Genomic DNA, 13,712 nt, shown 5'->3' with positions numbered 1-13,712 from the left:
CTATACCTATTTATGGATAAGAATTCAGGATATTACTATATAAAGTAATATCCTCCAAATATTATCTACCTTTTAGATAATATATTAATTAACAACCTTTGAGTGTTAATTTCATGTAACGATACACCCCGTTACAACCTGCGCCTAAGCGACCTCACCCAACGAATTAAGTGCCTTGGTTTAGGTGACGTCACGGGAGCGGTAATCCGGCTCCACGTGCGCACTTGTGAACTAGGAAGTAGTTTTCAGACTGACTTGTATTTGATCGTATTAGATATAAATTCTTATATTTAATCAATCCTTAAATGCCATATCTGTAGATAGACACTAATATGTATTGCGAGCGTATCTTTTTGAATACCTCGCAAAACGGATGGCGCTAGCCGTCACCCCCGCTAATGTGAATGCCATCAGGGACATCATATACACAAGGGTGGGTTCACATTGTGAGCCACACCCAAGTGGTAGGTACAATCACATCACTTAAGTAATTGACCATCCCCTTAAGAACACAAAGTGTACTTTACAAGGATTGTGTACCATAGGATAAATTTAGCTCGATTCATATCATACCTTATTGCGTGTAAAGCAAATCTGATACTTTTATAGATGTTCCTTTACGTCCAGCTATGTCTCTGAGGTAGTGACTTCAAGCCATGACTTCGAGCCACGTAGACCTTTGTCCATGTGTAAATTATAGAAGCGGTTGTCGCATCTTATGCTTCCGGCTATTTCAGAATATTTTAGCATCATTTCAGTAAGGCCTATATTTACTTTACTTAAGAGGTATTTATAAATAGGGGAGTGAAATAGAAAATAATTTCAATATGGGAAGTGATTCCATGATAATTACAAATTGGGGGTGATTTTCATCAAGATTTACGATTATAAATCATTACAATTTTTTTTAATGTCTATCATGAATCCTAATTTAGCCACATATAGAACATTGCAGCCCATTGGCAATGCTGATTTACTCCACCCTGCTGCGTGGTACGTGCCTGTCTTTTTGGGTCTTCCGGCTTGGCGCACAGCAGCACGTGGGATTGGTACGCCGTCTGAGATGCATTTATATATTCCTAATTTGATCGGGAAAAACATCAAAATATAGGTCTATCTAAAATATATGTTTGTAGCATTCCCGTTACGAAAATCATATATTTGAGTATCATCGCTTGCACCCAATAATTTTTGTCAGTTATTTTTTTTTGTGAAATTAAGTAATCGTACATCAATTTTACGGTCGTCATTTTGTTTCCCTGCGGCATCTAACGACCAATTCACTCGTAATGCCAATACACCAAATCATTATGCCGAGAAATTAACAACACCGATAGCGCTAGCAAGACGGTCTGTGTGCCAGTTCTTCTAGAATGCGAAGAAAAGGAACACCGTCGTGGAAGGTAAGACAACGGCATCACTGCCGACTCAGTTATTATTCTTGTCGCATGAGACGCTCCGTCGGACTTATGGTTGCACCACTTTCAGGCATCGCAGTCATCACGCCATACAATCCTAGACGCTCTATGTGAGGCTCTTGACGAATGTGAGTCGAAATAATGGCGTCGGCATTAAAAGTTCCTTCAACAGTAAGCTGAGACGTCAAAGAAGGCGACAAATTAGTAGCAGCAATGTCGCGAAAACGCGTCGAAAATGGTGCTGACGCCAAGGGCTCTTGCGTTGCGAATGGAATTGGTTCCATGTGAAGTATAGAGGTAACAAGCCCAGTATCAACACTGTCGTCTCCATGTAGCATTAAGCCAGTGCTTGATAGTGAGCGCTGCCGCGAAGGTCTCGTGTGTTGCGCATATGAAGGCACGCTACGGTTAAGTCGTGAGCTAAGCACATTCGGCGCTGTGTACGTGCGGGGCAAATTCCCCAAATACGGGGTTGCAACAAGCTCAGCACTCGGGTCATTAATTGTATTGCTGTAATTTGAGTCAAATCCATTCCATCTCGTTGCTAAGCCCAAGCTTGAAAGCCGATTATCAAAACCTCCAACAGCTCCACTCTGGGCGCTTGATCGTGGCGACGAAACGCCTTCATCATCCTCTTCGTCTCCCGAGCCACTTCCTGCCCATTTCCATTTCTTTTTGGCTTTTAATGTTAAAATCGTGCGTCCAATCTTCACATGCATCGCCTTGCCCCACTCCAATTCCAGTGGTTTACTCAGGAACAGCATCGTCCCATTTGAACTAGACGCATCATACAGGATGAAATGATTCTAAAAGGCAAAACCACCACAATGACGCCTTCACTTAAAATGACCAATACAACATAGAACTAATTCATACGTACGTCGTGGTATTTCACCTTGGCATGGAGTTGTGATACCGTGCGATAGCGAAGCGTCATATTGTTCGTCGTTGAGCGGCCAATGGTCAAAAACGGCTGATTTCGTGGCATACTAAAAACAACATCAACGCATATCACTTAGTTCTCTCTACAATACACTGTGCACTATGCCACGTACTTTGCGAAACTCAATTGAAATCGCGTATTTGTAAGGGCCGTGGATCGATTTCGAGTCTCGTGTTGCGTGACCACTGCAAATGTGACATACGGCGGTGCCAATTTCTTTGCCAGCAACGAAACCACACGACCGTCATCTAATCGAACGCTTGTCAAGTACGTCGCTTTACAAATGCTACACACATCGAGTCCATCGGTGTTGGTCACTGCGCATACTTTTTGATTCGGGTTCGTGCCATCAGCGTCTAAATTATTGTTCCACCGTTGGAGACAGTCGAGATGCACGTACTTCGTATCGCCTTTACAATGACACGGAGCCACCAATGGATTATTATCTAAATCTTCATCGCCATCGTAGCAAATGTAGCAGAATCGCTTTGCCGTTGTGCCCGCGACACCAAGTGGCAATTGACGATAGCGCGTCGTCGTGCTCTCGTCTTCGTCCACACCCGATCGTATGCCTGCTGCTTTCCGGTCCTTGTCTTCTTCCGACTCGCCTTCATCCGACGTATCACCAACGTGGTCGGGATCCTTTTCGTGGTCTTCGCTCTCCTCCAAACTCAGCGCTCGATCCGTTGGATGGAACGTCTGTTGCAATGGAAGACTCAAGTAATTCTCTTTTAAATACTCATACTGATCATGCGTGAGCGCTTCCTCGGTCTCAATGCTATTTGTACGATTGAGTTCACACACCACGAGTCCTACAGACCCAATTCGTAAGAGATCACCCAATTTCAACCCATGGCCATTCACGGGGTATTTCTTACTCCCCAAGACTTTACACACTCCTGTATGACCCGAAAAGCGTTCAATCGATGAGCCACATACAAATTTTCCCACCGTATTGTCATACTTTAACGCCAAAGTTGTCGCGCGAGTGTCGTTTAAAACACACTCTTTCATTGACGTTAATCCACCTCCACGGCTTTCCGGTTCATTGCATTGATTCAACTCGAGTTCAGTTGTGATGTCTTCTTGAAACCGTTGCGGTGACGGGAAGTCGCGCATGTGGAGCGTTTGAAAACTGGCAGCGAGGTCGCGTTCCAGCGCCGCATGAAATGGGGCATCAGTCGGCATGGCAGCGTGCGAGCCGCTGCTAGAAGCACATTGAAATGGAAAGGAGCCGCGTTGTGGTCCATGGAGAATCGCGCCATCTTCGTCAACTGTAAATTCGAGCTTTGGTAACGTGCGACGGCCACGGGGAGCACTCACACGTGCGCCTGCGGCATCGGTACTGGCGCGGAGCTCGCCAGGCGTCGTGGTTTCAGCTTTCACCTCCACGCGACGAACGCTTTTGAATCCTATGTGCTTTGCACGCAACATGGTGCGATATTGTGAGTAAAGTAAGGTCTCGAGGTGGACGAGATCCGACGGATCGATGCGGGCAAATAGCGTCGGCAGTAATAGACGCGAGCGACTCGCACTTAGACAAGGAAAAAATACGGTAGATCCTTTTGAAGAAGATATGCGCGAGACGTCCTGGGAGGCTCTGTGAGACGAGCTATCCACCCGCGCAGCAAAGCGCGTCCGGGGGCTTTCCTTACTTTACGGCTGATCGTCGTTTGTTCTCGTTGTAAAATATTAAGAAGGCATAGCTCCTGCTTTTTTTGGGACATTTCACAAAACCGGCTGAGAAAAAGGGTCCGAATTTGAAGACATTGCTCTTTATATTGCTCTTGCAACATGTCATCTTCTCATTTTGGCCCAATTTAAAGTGGGTTTGCATGATTCCGAGCAACATGAAACTATAAGCCCCTCTTTATTTATAGCAAAACGATTTGCACATAGATCCGAGACCACCTATCCAAGCTGAGGAAGCGGGCGTTGTCATACTTCGAAGAGTATTTTAACTAAAAATCATCAATTGTAAGTGTTACTATCTTGGTTTCTGCGCTCAATTCCGTCCAACAGCGCCTCTGGCATCTTCTGCTTAAATCACAAGCTTTGCAGAAGAATTACTAGCGTTTTTTGTCGCTTAATACTACACTCCTCGTTTTCGGCGAGTGCCACCTCCTACTGTGTCGTATATGCTTTGGCATCAGAAAGAAGGCTGACCAGATAGATACCAGCTGGTATGTGATCGGTATTTCTCGAGTTTCGAGAAACATTCTGGTCGTTGTTGTGTTGCGCCAATGCGTTGTAAAAGGGTTTAAAAGTGACATTTATTTGGAATGGTTGTGCAAACACCAGAAGGAAAGTAAAACCAGAATATAACTTGCACCGGCTTCACCCAGTAAAATTACAAACGCCTCGGCTGTTATATTTCAAGCGACGTATTCCACCGACACATTTTCTATAATAAAACGCCGTCATTGTAGTGAGATCGGTTCAGAGCTCTTTGCGACCAGGACCACCTTCTCGGACGGCAACAGGCTTGTCATGCCGCAGCGCCGGCAATCGACATGTTTTCGAACAGGATAATTGCTGCAAAAGCTACCGCGAGCATCATCAAGAAATCATGCTTTACTGGCCAAAGTTTGTCATAGCCGAGGATAAGAACACACCCCGCCTGATTTAGACAGCTTGTAATTTAAATAATTGGGCGAAATGATTCTGTCCGAGTCAAGTAAACATTAATTATTTTGAATGTTCATAATGGCAGCACGGTTCGACCATATTAATCGGCGAGATCCAGGATGTACCGGGCAAGAGCTATCGCGTCCACATTTAATAGATAATAACGTGAATAGATACCTGTTAGAACGTATTTCTAGCACCAGCAAAATGTTACTTGTTCTGGACGCAAGTGCAATGATCATCATTTAGGAGCTTGCATCAAGAGGTGAACACTAAGTTTTATCAGTTTATGTGCTCATAAGACATCATTACCTCGCTGCATCATCATTCTCTCGAATTTAAGCACAAGTTTTTGTTACAAGCGAGGTGCCATTGCTCATGCACTTATTGAACTCACGAGGAGCCACAAGGGTCAGTTACGTGCTGTGCATTTGGTTCTTTATGTTAAGCGAAGCAACAAATTTCATTGAAGGGAGCTTAAGGGTCTAATATCTCTCAACGTGACAATTGCAATGTATGGCAACGGTACAAATGTCTCGTGATCACGCTAGAGTCTAAACTTTTCGTTATTGGGTGGGCCGACATTTGCAACGGTGTTTTATGGACAAGTGACAGCCGTAACTTGTAGTGCGCAATATATTTCACTAAGGCTAGTGATGGTGAGTAGGCTTTGGTTTCTTGCAACGTGAGAGCTGGTGCTGCAATTCCACCACGGCAAGCGAACCGTCACGAGAATTGAGTCGAAAGGAAGGTGTCACCTAGAAAATCATTATCTACGAACTTCAAGGATCGCAACGGCTTGCGGCCACCAAGCTCGCGGATGAGCTGTTGAACGACATATATTCTCGCGCTGTGACGAGACGAAACCAATTTAAATCTAATCGTGTGTTTTCTTGCGATATGTGGAGAAGACTGTGCGGTAAAAGTCAATGACATTGAGTCACTGCCACTGCTTGCGTCGTCCCGTAGTCATTCCAAACCAGTCAATTAAGTTGGAAACATGACGAGCGAGACGCGTATAATGTGCTTCTGGAATATTTTCAAAAGGATGACCGGTAAAAGCCATCATCAAACTTCTATTACTTAAGCATTCCCAAATGTGTGTTGTGATAAACCTCTGCGCAACGTAAGACGGTCACTCGTCGCTGCGTCCACTCTAACATAGCGTAAAAAATGCAACGTAAAAGATGCTTCTCCTTGCGTCTTGGAGCGCAGTATTGTAGAGTATCCCACCATGTGAGCAAGAGGAACATGAGCATGTACTATCGATCGTCCCTGGTATTCTTGAAACCCTTGCTTTTCGATGCCAATCGATCCTACCTCTTGTATTGATGCACGTCTTTGCGAACTTAAATCAGCCAGCACGTCCCCAACACAACGATCAGGAGACCGCACCTCAAGCTTCATCACCGGCTCTACAATAATCGGCTCAGCTGCCTTTAACGCTTCTTTTAATGCAAGCGCTGCTGCTGCACGGAACGATGCTGCACTCGAGTCAACGTCCCATTCGCACTCCATTTCATCCACTTTCACCTTTACAAACGCCACACGATATGAAGATAATACACCACGACTTAAGCCAGCTGAGAGCCCTTCTTCTATGGCTAGTACAAATGCCTGCGGCATTTTCTTTGCACCCTGATTAAGCCAATCAATTACGTTGCTATTGTCAAGTCCGTCCCTCTCTCGGTCAAGCAACGGTTCCACAAGGACAGTAATCTGAGCAAAGTGACGGTTTGTACCGAGCATCACATCGTGGCTATACTGGCGTACCCCTGACTCTACGATACTTTCCAAGTAAGCCACACGCATAGCACCAATTGACGGCTCGAGCTTATACTCGCTACGTAATCGCTCCTGCAGGATTTCCAAGTGCAGTTCTCCCATTCCAGACATAAGCATTTGACCCGTTTCGTCTTCCACCGCGACGACAAAACTCGGGTCCTCGCGTTGTAAATTGTCAAGAGCTGTTTCCAGTTCTTTCTGTTTCGCAGACGATTCGGCTTCAATCGAGCACGTAAACACTGGTTTTGGAATCTGTACACCAGGTAGAACGACGCGAAGTGTGGTGTCCTTGGCGCTTACTAAAGTATCGCCTGTATACGTGTGTTTCAGCCCCACAGCAGCGCCAATATGTCCAGCTGAGATACTTTCAACGGCTTCTTCGTCATCAGCAGCCACATGCATCAATCGTAATACGCGTTCCTTTATCCCAGCTCGTGAGGTATTGATCAGCTGAGACTTGGCATGCAAAACGCCAGAATACACGCGAAAGAATACGACGAGACCACGCTGACGGTCGTGCTGCACTTTGAATGCCAGCGCACACAGCGGTTCGTTTGTTGATGGCTGCAATAGCATCTGGTGGCCTAAACTATCACGTTTATTCTTGGCAATGTTGATACCATGCGCTTCATACGGAGCCATATCTACAGGTGATGGCAGATAATCGATTATGGCGTCCAGGAGCGGTTGAACGCCTTTATTTTTCAATGCGCTACCACAGAGTGTCACAACGACTTGAGATGCCATGCCGCGCTGTACCGTAATCCGACGCAATGCCGCCTTTAAACTCTTTGAATCAATTGCTTGATCCATTAGAAACAATTCTCCTAGCTCATCGTCAAAATTCGATGCACATTCAATAAGTCGCTGACGTCCTTGAAAGGCTTTTTGATACAACTCTGCCATCTCGCCGCGTCCAGACGGTAGCAATGGTAATCGTTGTATTTGCTTGCCGTCCTTATCGATCCATCTAATTAACTGCATGTCTACGAGATCCAACAAGCGTTGAAAACCCGCTTCTTCGCCAATTGGAAGCTGAACACACAGCGTTTGGACACCAAATCTTGTTTTTATGGACTCGCAAGACCTGTCAAAGCTGGCACCGTCACGATCTAGCTTGTTGATGAAGACAATACGAGGCAACTTGTACCGGTCGGCTTGTTCCCAGACAGTCTCAGTCTGCGCCTCAACACCCGACACACCGTCAAGCACAGCCACAGCCCCGTCCAATACACGCACAGCTCGCTCGACTTCAATGGTAAAGTCCACGTGGCCAGGCGTATCGATCAGATTAATGTGATGCTCGCGCCATGGGAAGCTGATGGCAGCGGCACCGATGGTGATGCCTCGCTCGCGCTCCTGGGGCATAAAGTCCATCGTAGCATCTCCATCGTGTACTTCACCCATGCTTCTAATAGAACCAGCGTAAAACAGCATGCGCTCGGTTGTCGTGGTCTTGCCGGCATCAATGTGCGCCAAAATGCCAATGTTGCGGATGGTGGCGACATCCTGGTTTGAATGTACACAGTTACGAGAGGCTGAGGAGAACCATCGACGCGTAGAGCAGCATTGACGCAGTAAGTGAGAGTAGAAGTAGGAGCTGACAGTCCTACGCGAAGTCGCAAGCAGCCCATTCGCTGCGTGCGTTAGCATGACTGGCGCACAATTATTGCTTTTCAAAGCTAGAAGACGAAGATGTCATTGATTCATAACGCTTTTTAAAAGCAATAATTGTAGGAAAATAAATTATTAAATTATTGGTAACGAGGTAATACGTCGACGGGTCGTAAGATGCACGAATTGGGTCGGTCGCAACGAAGATGCGAAGCCATCTGCGCTATTGAGAAGCACGGACAGCATGTGACTGACAAAATGTCATTTCTTGTAGTACCGGGAATTTGAAATTGGCTGCGAATTTGCTTACGGAGCACCAACAATGCAGTGGCAAAGACCATATGGGCCAACAAGAAATCAGTCACGAAGACGAGATTTATGGCAGATCGGTTCTCTTCCAGACGGTGGGCATGGAAGTAGCTATAGTACACGTTGTGATGAAGTATCACAACTGAAATAAATTGCTGAATCGTGAGGGCCACGGCCACTAGCTCCAAACTGCAAAGCAGAAGAAAGAAAAGCAGTGCAGTAAAGTATGGCACGATGCCTAGTCGACGGGCTATCTGTGCAAGAGATACGCACGGACATATCGTCGCCATAAAAGCATTCGATACAAGGCCATTGAAGCACGCAAAGAAATTCGTTGTCCAATGCCCAGTTGTAATCCCGACCACGATGTCATCGTCAATTCTCTTGTAAAAGCTCACACCTTTGTCTTCCGAAGTGTCGGGAACTTCTCTTTTCATGCCCAATAGCTGGACAGCGTACGCAACGCGCGAAGGGCACCGTTTAGCTTGGACGATGGTGGGCTTTAACATGATGTTTGAAGTTTATTGAGTAGTGGAGATGGTGGCGATGTCACAGCGGGGGGTTGTCAAAAGCTGCGTTCATGTGGCATCGCACTAGTTGAATGCGATGGCTCTTCAAATTCTGCATCATCTCGTGGTCGAATATTTATTGAGCTAAGTCTCCGTTTTAATGTTCTCGTAGTTTCATTGCTAGTGGTTACATTTACAACAGATGACATCTTTTTGGGAAGCATGACCGCGTCATAATCGCAATTGGCATATTGCATAAATGGTCTTATAAAAAGATGGAGCGCCGACTACCGCAAGCGGGGCTAGTTATGCCCGAGTAGAGCATAGATCTTTGGACAGCATGTCACGTTACTTGACGCGTCGGAATGTCCCTGAGCCTTTAAAAAAACAAAGCGAAACGCTTTATATAACTTTGATACATTCATCAGATTTGCAATATTACGCTTAAGTATCGTTATAGAGCAAAAGTACTGGATTAAATCGCTGAACAGAAAAAAATCATTTTTATGGGTACTATTTATTCTTAAATAGAATTTTCTCTTTAAATTCCGTAACGTAAGTAATCGTACATGGGAAACGGCTCGGGGCCACATTCCCAATTAGGCTTGCAGACGACGTGACAAATATCTAAACCATTAGATCGCTGTCATTTTAGGCGTAGAGGGCAATGAACACTTTATCGCCAGCATAAAATAAAGTGCTGATTTCTGTTGTTTGTCTAAACTGTATCGACTGCCAAATTGCTTCAATCAGCACGACACCTCACAAAGTTAGTTGCAGTGTCGTACGACAATTCGCATGATCTGGCTTATCTGCTCGACTTATTCGTCTCGAATAAGCATCTGGTTGCAAGCCAAGCGCCAAGAGATCGAAAATTACTGCCACTCTTTAGAATAACTTGCGATCAGAACAATACCGATCAACATGACTTGTTATCATCGCAGAATATTGCATCACATCCCATGTCAAAAAGAAAAGTTTCGACACATTCCGAACGAAAACCTTTCGATCTTTAATCATACGATGAGCACCATTCTTTTTTATTAAGAATGGATAAAAAAAACAATATATTTCTACTCATCACGCCATATAGCATCTGACATTTTGGCAACGTCTATCATCTCAGCAGTGTCGTGGACACGCAAAATGTCAGCTCCTTGCGCAATGGCAGCGCAACATGCAGCAGCGGTGCCCCAAACACGGTCTTTAGGGTCTGGACGTCCACATATCTCGCCGATAAAACCCTTCCTGGATGACCCGATCTGTTCACATAGCTGTTAACATCGAGCAGGTAAATCTTATATGGACAAGACAAACCAGTAAGGGTAAGTCATGGCACGACTTTTTCACAACTGAGAGCTTCCGAAGCAGCTTTAGGTTTAAATCACGAGCTTTCGCGAACCCAATTCCTGGATCTACGATAATGTTCCAGCGAAAGATTCCTGCAGCCTCAGCAGCAGCTATTCGTTCGTTTATTGCCTCGCTAACTTCAATCACAACATCTTGGTATTCCTATTGCGCACACCCAACTTTTAAAAATAAAAAATTATGGAACAAAAGAAATAATTGTTCTAGACATACTTTAAGCCCTGCCATAGTTTGTGGCGTGCCTCGCATATGCATCAGCACGATCTGTCGAGATTCATAGACAAAATAAATCATTGATTCCACCTCAAGCTCGTTGCGTCACGTACCGGGACACGAAAATTCGCGGCAAGTTTTAGCATCCTGGGGTCTCGTCGACCTGCTGAAATATCGTTAATAATATTGGCCCCTGTAAGAACTGCTTGACGTGCAACTTCCGCTTTTGTCGTATCAATTGAAATGGCAATTTTGCTTTTTTCACGAATTTTGATAATAACGGGCAAGACGCGACTTAATTCCTCCTCTTCTGTCACCGATCCGGCTCCAGGCCGACTCGATTCTCCTCCAATATCGATAATGTCCACACCAGCACGTTCCATATCGATAGCCTTTTGCACTGCAGCAGCCACTGTATTTAGCTCTGCTCCGTCACTAAAACTATCCGGCGTGACATTTACAATCCCCATGACAAAAGTTTTGCTTCTTAATGACCATGGCACATTTTTATCGACTGGCAGCATCGGTACTGGAGGCAACGAATGTGGTTCTTCACTCTTCAGCATATCATAAAGCTTTTGCATAGGTTGTTTTAGTACGGGATGCATTAAGTCTGACATGTATGCGTTAGACACAAAAATATAATGTCTCTGCAATTACTACTGCCAATAAGATAGGCACCTGGAGCCAAATCACAGAGTGGAGCGAGTACAAAATCGCGCTCGGCGATGCGTTCGTGGGGTATGATTAAAGGTCCTTCTTCCGTGTCCATTTCAATGCTTCGGTCGTCGTAGAGCAAAATGTCCACGTCAATCAATCTTGGTCCCCATCTACTTAATAATGCCATGCTCCGTCTTAAAATCTTATTTTTTCTCGACTATTGCACCAATCACACCTTATGGACGGAGTGCGCCCGATGTCTCTCTCGATGGCCTTGAAAGCTTCCAGTAGGTTCTTTGGCTCAAGATCCGTTCGAATTCGGGCGACTATATTGAGAAAAGATGGTTGGTTTGCGACGTATTGCGGTGCCGTAGCGTAGAGGCGGGAGGTCGCTTCTATCGGTCCTACCAGTCGCAATAACATGGCCAGAGCATTCTCAAGATTCGATACTTTCTCGCCTGTATGTCAAGATGCAACATCGTTAATACGATGAGATGAATTGGTCAAAAAAGGATTAACGCACCTAAGTTTGTGCCTAGCGCCGCGTACACAGATACCATGAGGAGGCTGTGCTGATTATTGGTGTAGAGACGAAAAGCTGCATAATTGTTTATTGTGTCTATATTGATGTTTCAGTTATTTATTTCGTAATTTCATCTCGTAATAATTTGTTGTCTCGGTCATTGTTAAATAAATTTAAATGGCTGCTCGGTACAATAAGGTCGTCAGGCTTACACGACAATTCGACAACTTTCAAGCTTAACAAAAAGGATTCCATTTATGAAAGCTGTAGCGGAGCTACCTCAATCCTAAAGTCAGAGGAAGACTATAGACTCAAAGAGTCTCTTAGTTAAATAAGAACTTACAGATTGTAATGGGGCACACATCCCGTTTTACTTTATGGGTAAAATACCCTTTTATCTATTTTTTAAATAATTAGTTACTAAAATCCCATTTATTATGGGTAAAAAATATGGTCGCCGGCGAAATCGATTTAAAACTAGCGGCCAAAATCTAATTAAAATTAAATAAAGTAAGGTTTTAGATTAAAGTATTAAATAAAGTCCAGTTCCCCATAGATCTGAAAGAGATAAAAGCCTTTCTAAGGTATATCCTCTTGGGCACTAGTTGTCACTTGGTTCTACGAACCCCTAATACCTTGAACTAGGATTCCTTAAGCATTAATAGATTGTACGATTCCCTGAGTTGTTAAACCCATAAGTTTAATAGAACTAAGTGACTCTCTGAGTCTGAAAGTCTTCCTCTGACTTTAGGAGCGAGGTAGCTCCGCTACACCTGGTGGCACTCGTAGTCAATCTACGCCTGAGTCTTTACACGACTAATATCTCACGAAAATGAAAAGGTTCCAAAATTGTCAGAAGCGCAACGCGCCGCGTATGACAAGCTCAAAACCTTATTCGGGCTTGAGCACGTGGAATTTATTATCTCCCGGGGACCAGAGGTCCTGCATGCAAGGCTTGAAGCCTTCATGCGGTACGAAGCCTCCTGATCGGTCAGGTACAGGACCATTAGCGGCATCTATGCCAACCCGGTACATCTCTTTACCTGATTCAGAGCCGAGGGCTCGCCATCTAGCTGTAAATGTTATAACATTTGAGGGAAAAGAGGGAGAAAATCTCTCGTTTTGGATTAAGCAGATGTAAATGTCCATTGAGTCCGCCTTGTTCTTAACAGAACGGCAAAAGGTGGCTATGGCCATTTCCAAACTTGGAGGTAGAGCCATGGAGTGGGCAGTATCGTGCAGCACGTCAATAAACGACGCTTTCCCTCATGGGATTCGCTGAAACAGCAAATGACTAGCATGTTTGCACCGCCTGATCAGGCTTTTCGCATGCGAGCACGGCTCCTAACGACTCGACAGGGTAAACGAACCCTAGGGGACTTTGTCCAGAAGTTGAGAACTCTCGTCGCATCAATGCAAGAAGACCCGGTGCAAGAAGCAATTGTTGTAACAATCTCTACGAGGGTCTCAATGAGGGCGTTGCCCGGACGGAATTATTTCGATCTCATCCTGCTACTTTCGAAGAGGCAGTTGCCATAGCGCTACGCGCTATGTTCGACATTAAGTCTGCTCGCGTTAGCACGCCTGTTTACCGAACAAGCTCTTCGAGCACATGGGTTCCGTCTAATAGACCGAAATCAATGGAACTAAGCCTCGTTAAGGAAGTAGAAAAGACATTTCAATCTGTGGAACAGCATAAGACCATCCGTAGATATTATATGTGCGGAAGCACGAAACATTTA

At 45.0% G+C, this 13,712-nt stretch overlaps 4 protein-coding genes across 4 annotated transcripts; all 4 read right to left on the bottom strand.

The window, feature by feature from the left end:
* Positions 1-1,106: 1,106 nt before the first annotated feature.
* On the bottom strand, positions 1,107-3,997 carry CCR75_001272 (uncharacterized protein). The gene is made up of 3 exons (XM_067959376.1): positions 2,474-3,997; positions 2,299-2,407; positions 1,107-2,224 (listed from the first exon to the last, which is right to left on the bottom strand). The coding sequence occupies exons 1-3, from the start codon at positions 3,793-3,795 to the stop codon at positions 1,436-1,438; spliced, it is 2,220 nt and encodes a 739-aa protein (XP_067821544.1). The 5' UTR covers positions 3,796-3,997; the 3' UTR covers positions 1,107-1,435.
* A 2,075-nt stretch (positions 3,998-6,072) lies between these two features.
* CCR75_001273 (uncharacterized protein) lies at positions 6,073-8,427 on the bottom strand (the record flags this gene model as incomplete). Its single annotated transcript, XM_067959377.1, has 1 exon — positions 6,073-8,427. The coding sequence occupies one exon, from the start codon at positions 8,425-8,427 to the stop codon at positions 6,073-6,075; it is 2,355 nt and encodes a 784-aa protein (XP_067821543.1).
* A 101-nt stretch (positions 8,428-8,528) lies between these two features.
* Positions 8,529-9,206, bottom strand: CCR75_001274 (uncharacterized protein; the record flags this gene model as incomplete). The annotated part of the gene is made up of 1 exon (XM_067959378.1): positions 8,529-9,206. The coding sequence occupies one exon, from the start codon at positions 9,204-9,206 to the stop codon at positions 8,529-8,531; it is 678 nt and encodes a 225-aa protein (XP_067821542.1).
* Positions 9,207-10,279: 1,073 nt separating this feature from the next.
* CCR75_001275 (uncharacterized protein) lies at positions 10,280-12,124 on the bottom strand (the record flags this gene model as incomplete). Its single annotated transcript, XM_067959379.1, has 7 exons — positions 11,971-12,124; positions 11,683-11,905; positions 11,469-11,617; positions 10,901-11,400; positions 10,788-10,838; positions 10,524-10,718; positions 10,280-10,480 (listed from the first exon to the last, which is right to left on the bottom strand). Exons 1-7 carry the CDS (start codon positions 12,005-12,007, stop codon positions 10,280-10,282), a joined length of 1,356 nt encoding a protein of 451 aa, XP_067821541.1. The 5' UTR covers positions 12,008-12,124.
* Positions 12,125-13,712: the final 1,588 nt, after the last annotated feature.

The sequence above is a fragment of the Bremia lactucae genome, linkage group LG2, assembly GCF_004359215.1.
Source record: "Bremia lactucae strain SF5 linkage group LG2, whole genome shotgun sequence".
In the NCBI taxonomy this organism is placed as follows: Eukaryota; Oomycota; class Peronosporomycetes; order Peronosporales; family Peronosporaceae; genus Bremia; species Bremia lactucae.
The sequence above is the reverse complement of the archived record's forward strand: the minus strand, read 5'-3'. Positions and strand labels throughout refer to the sequence as shown.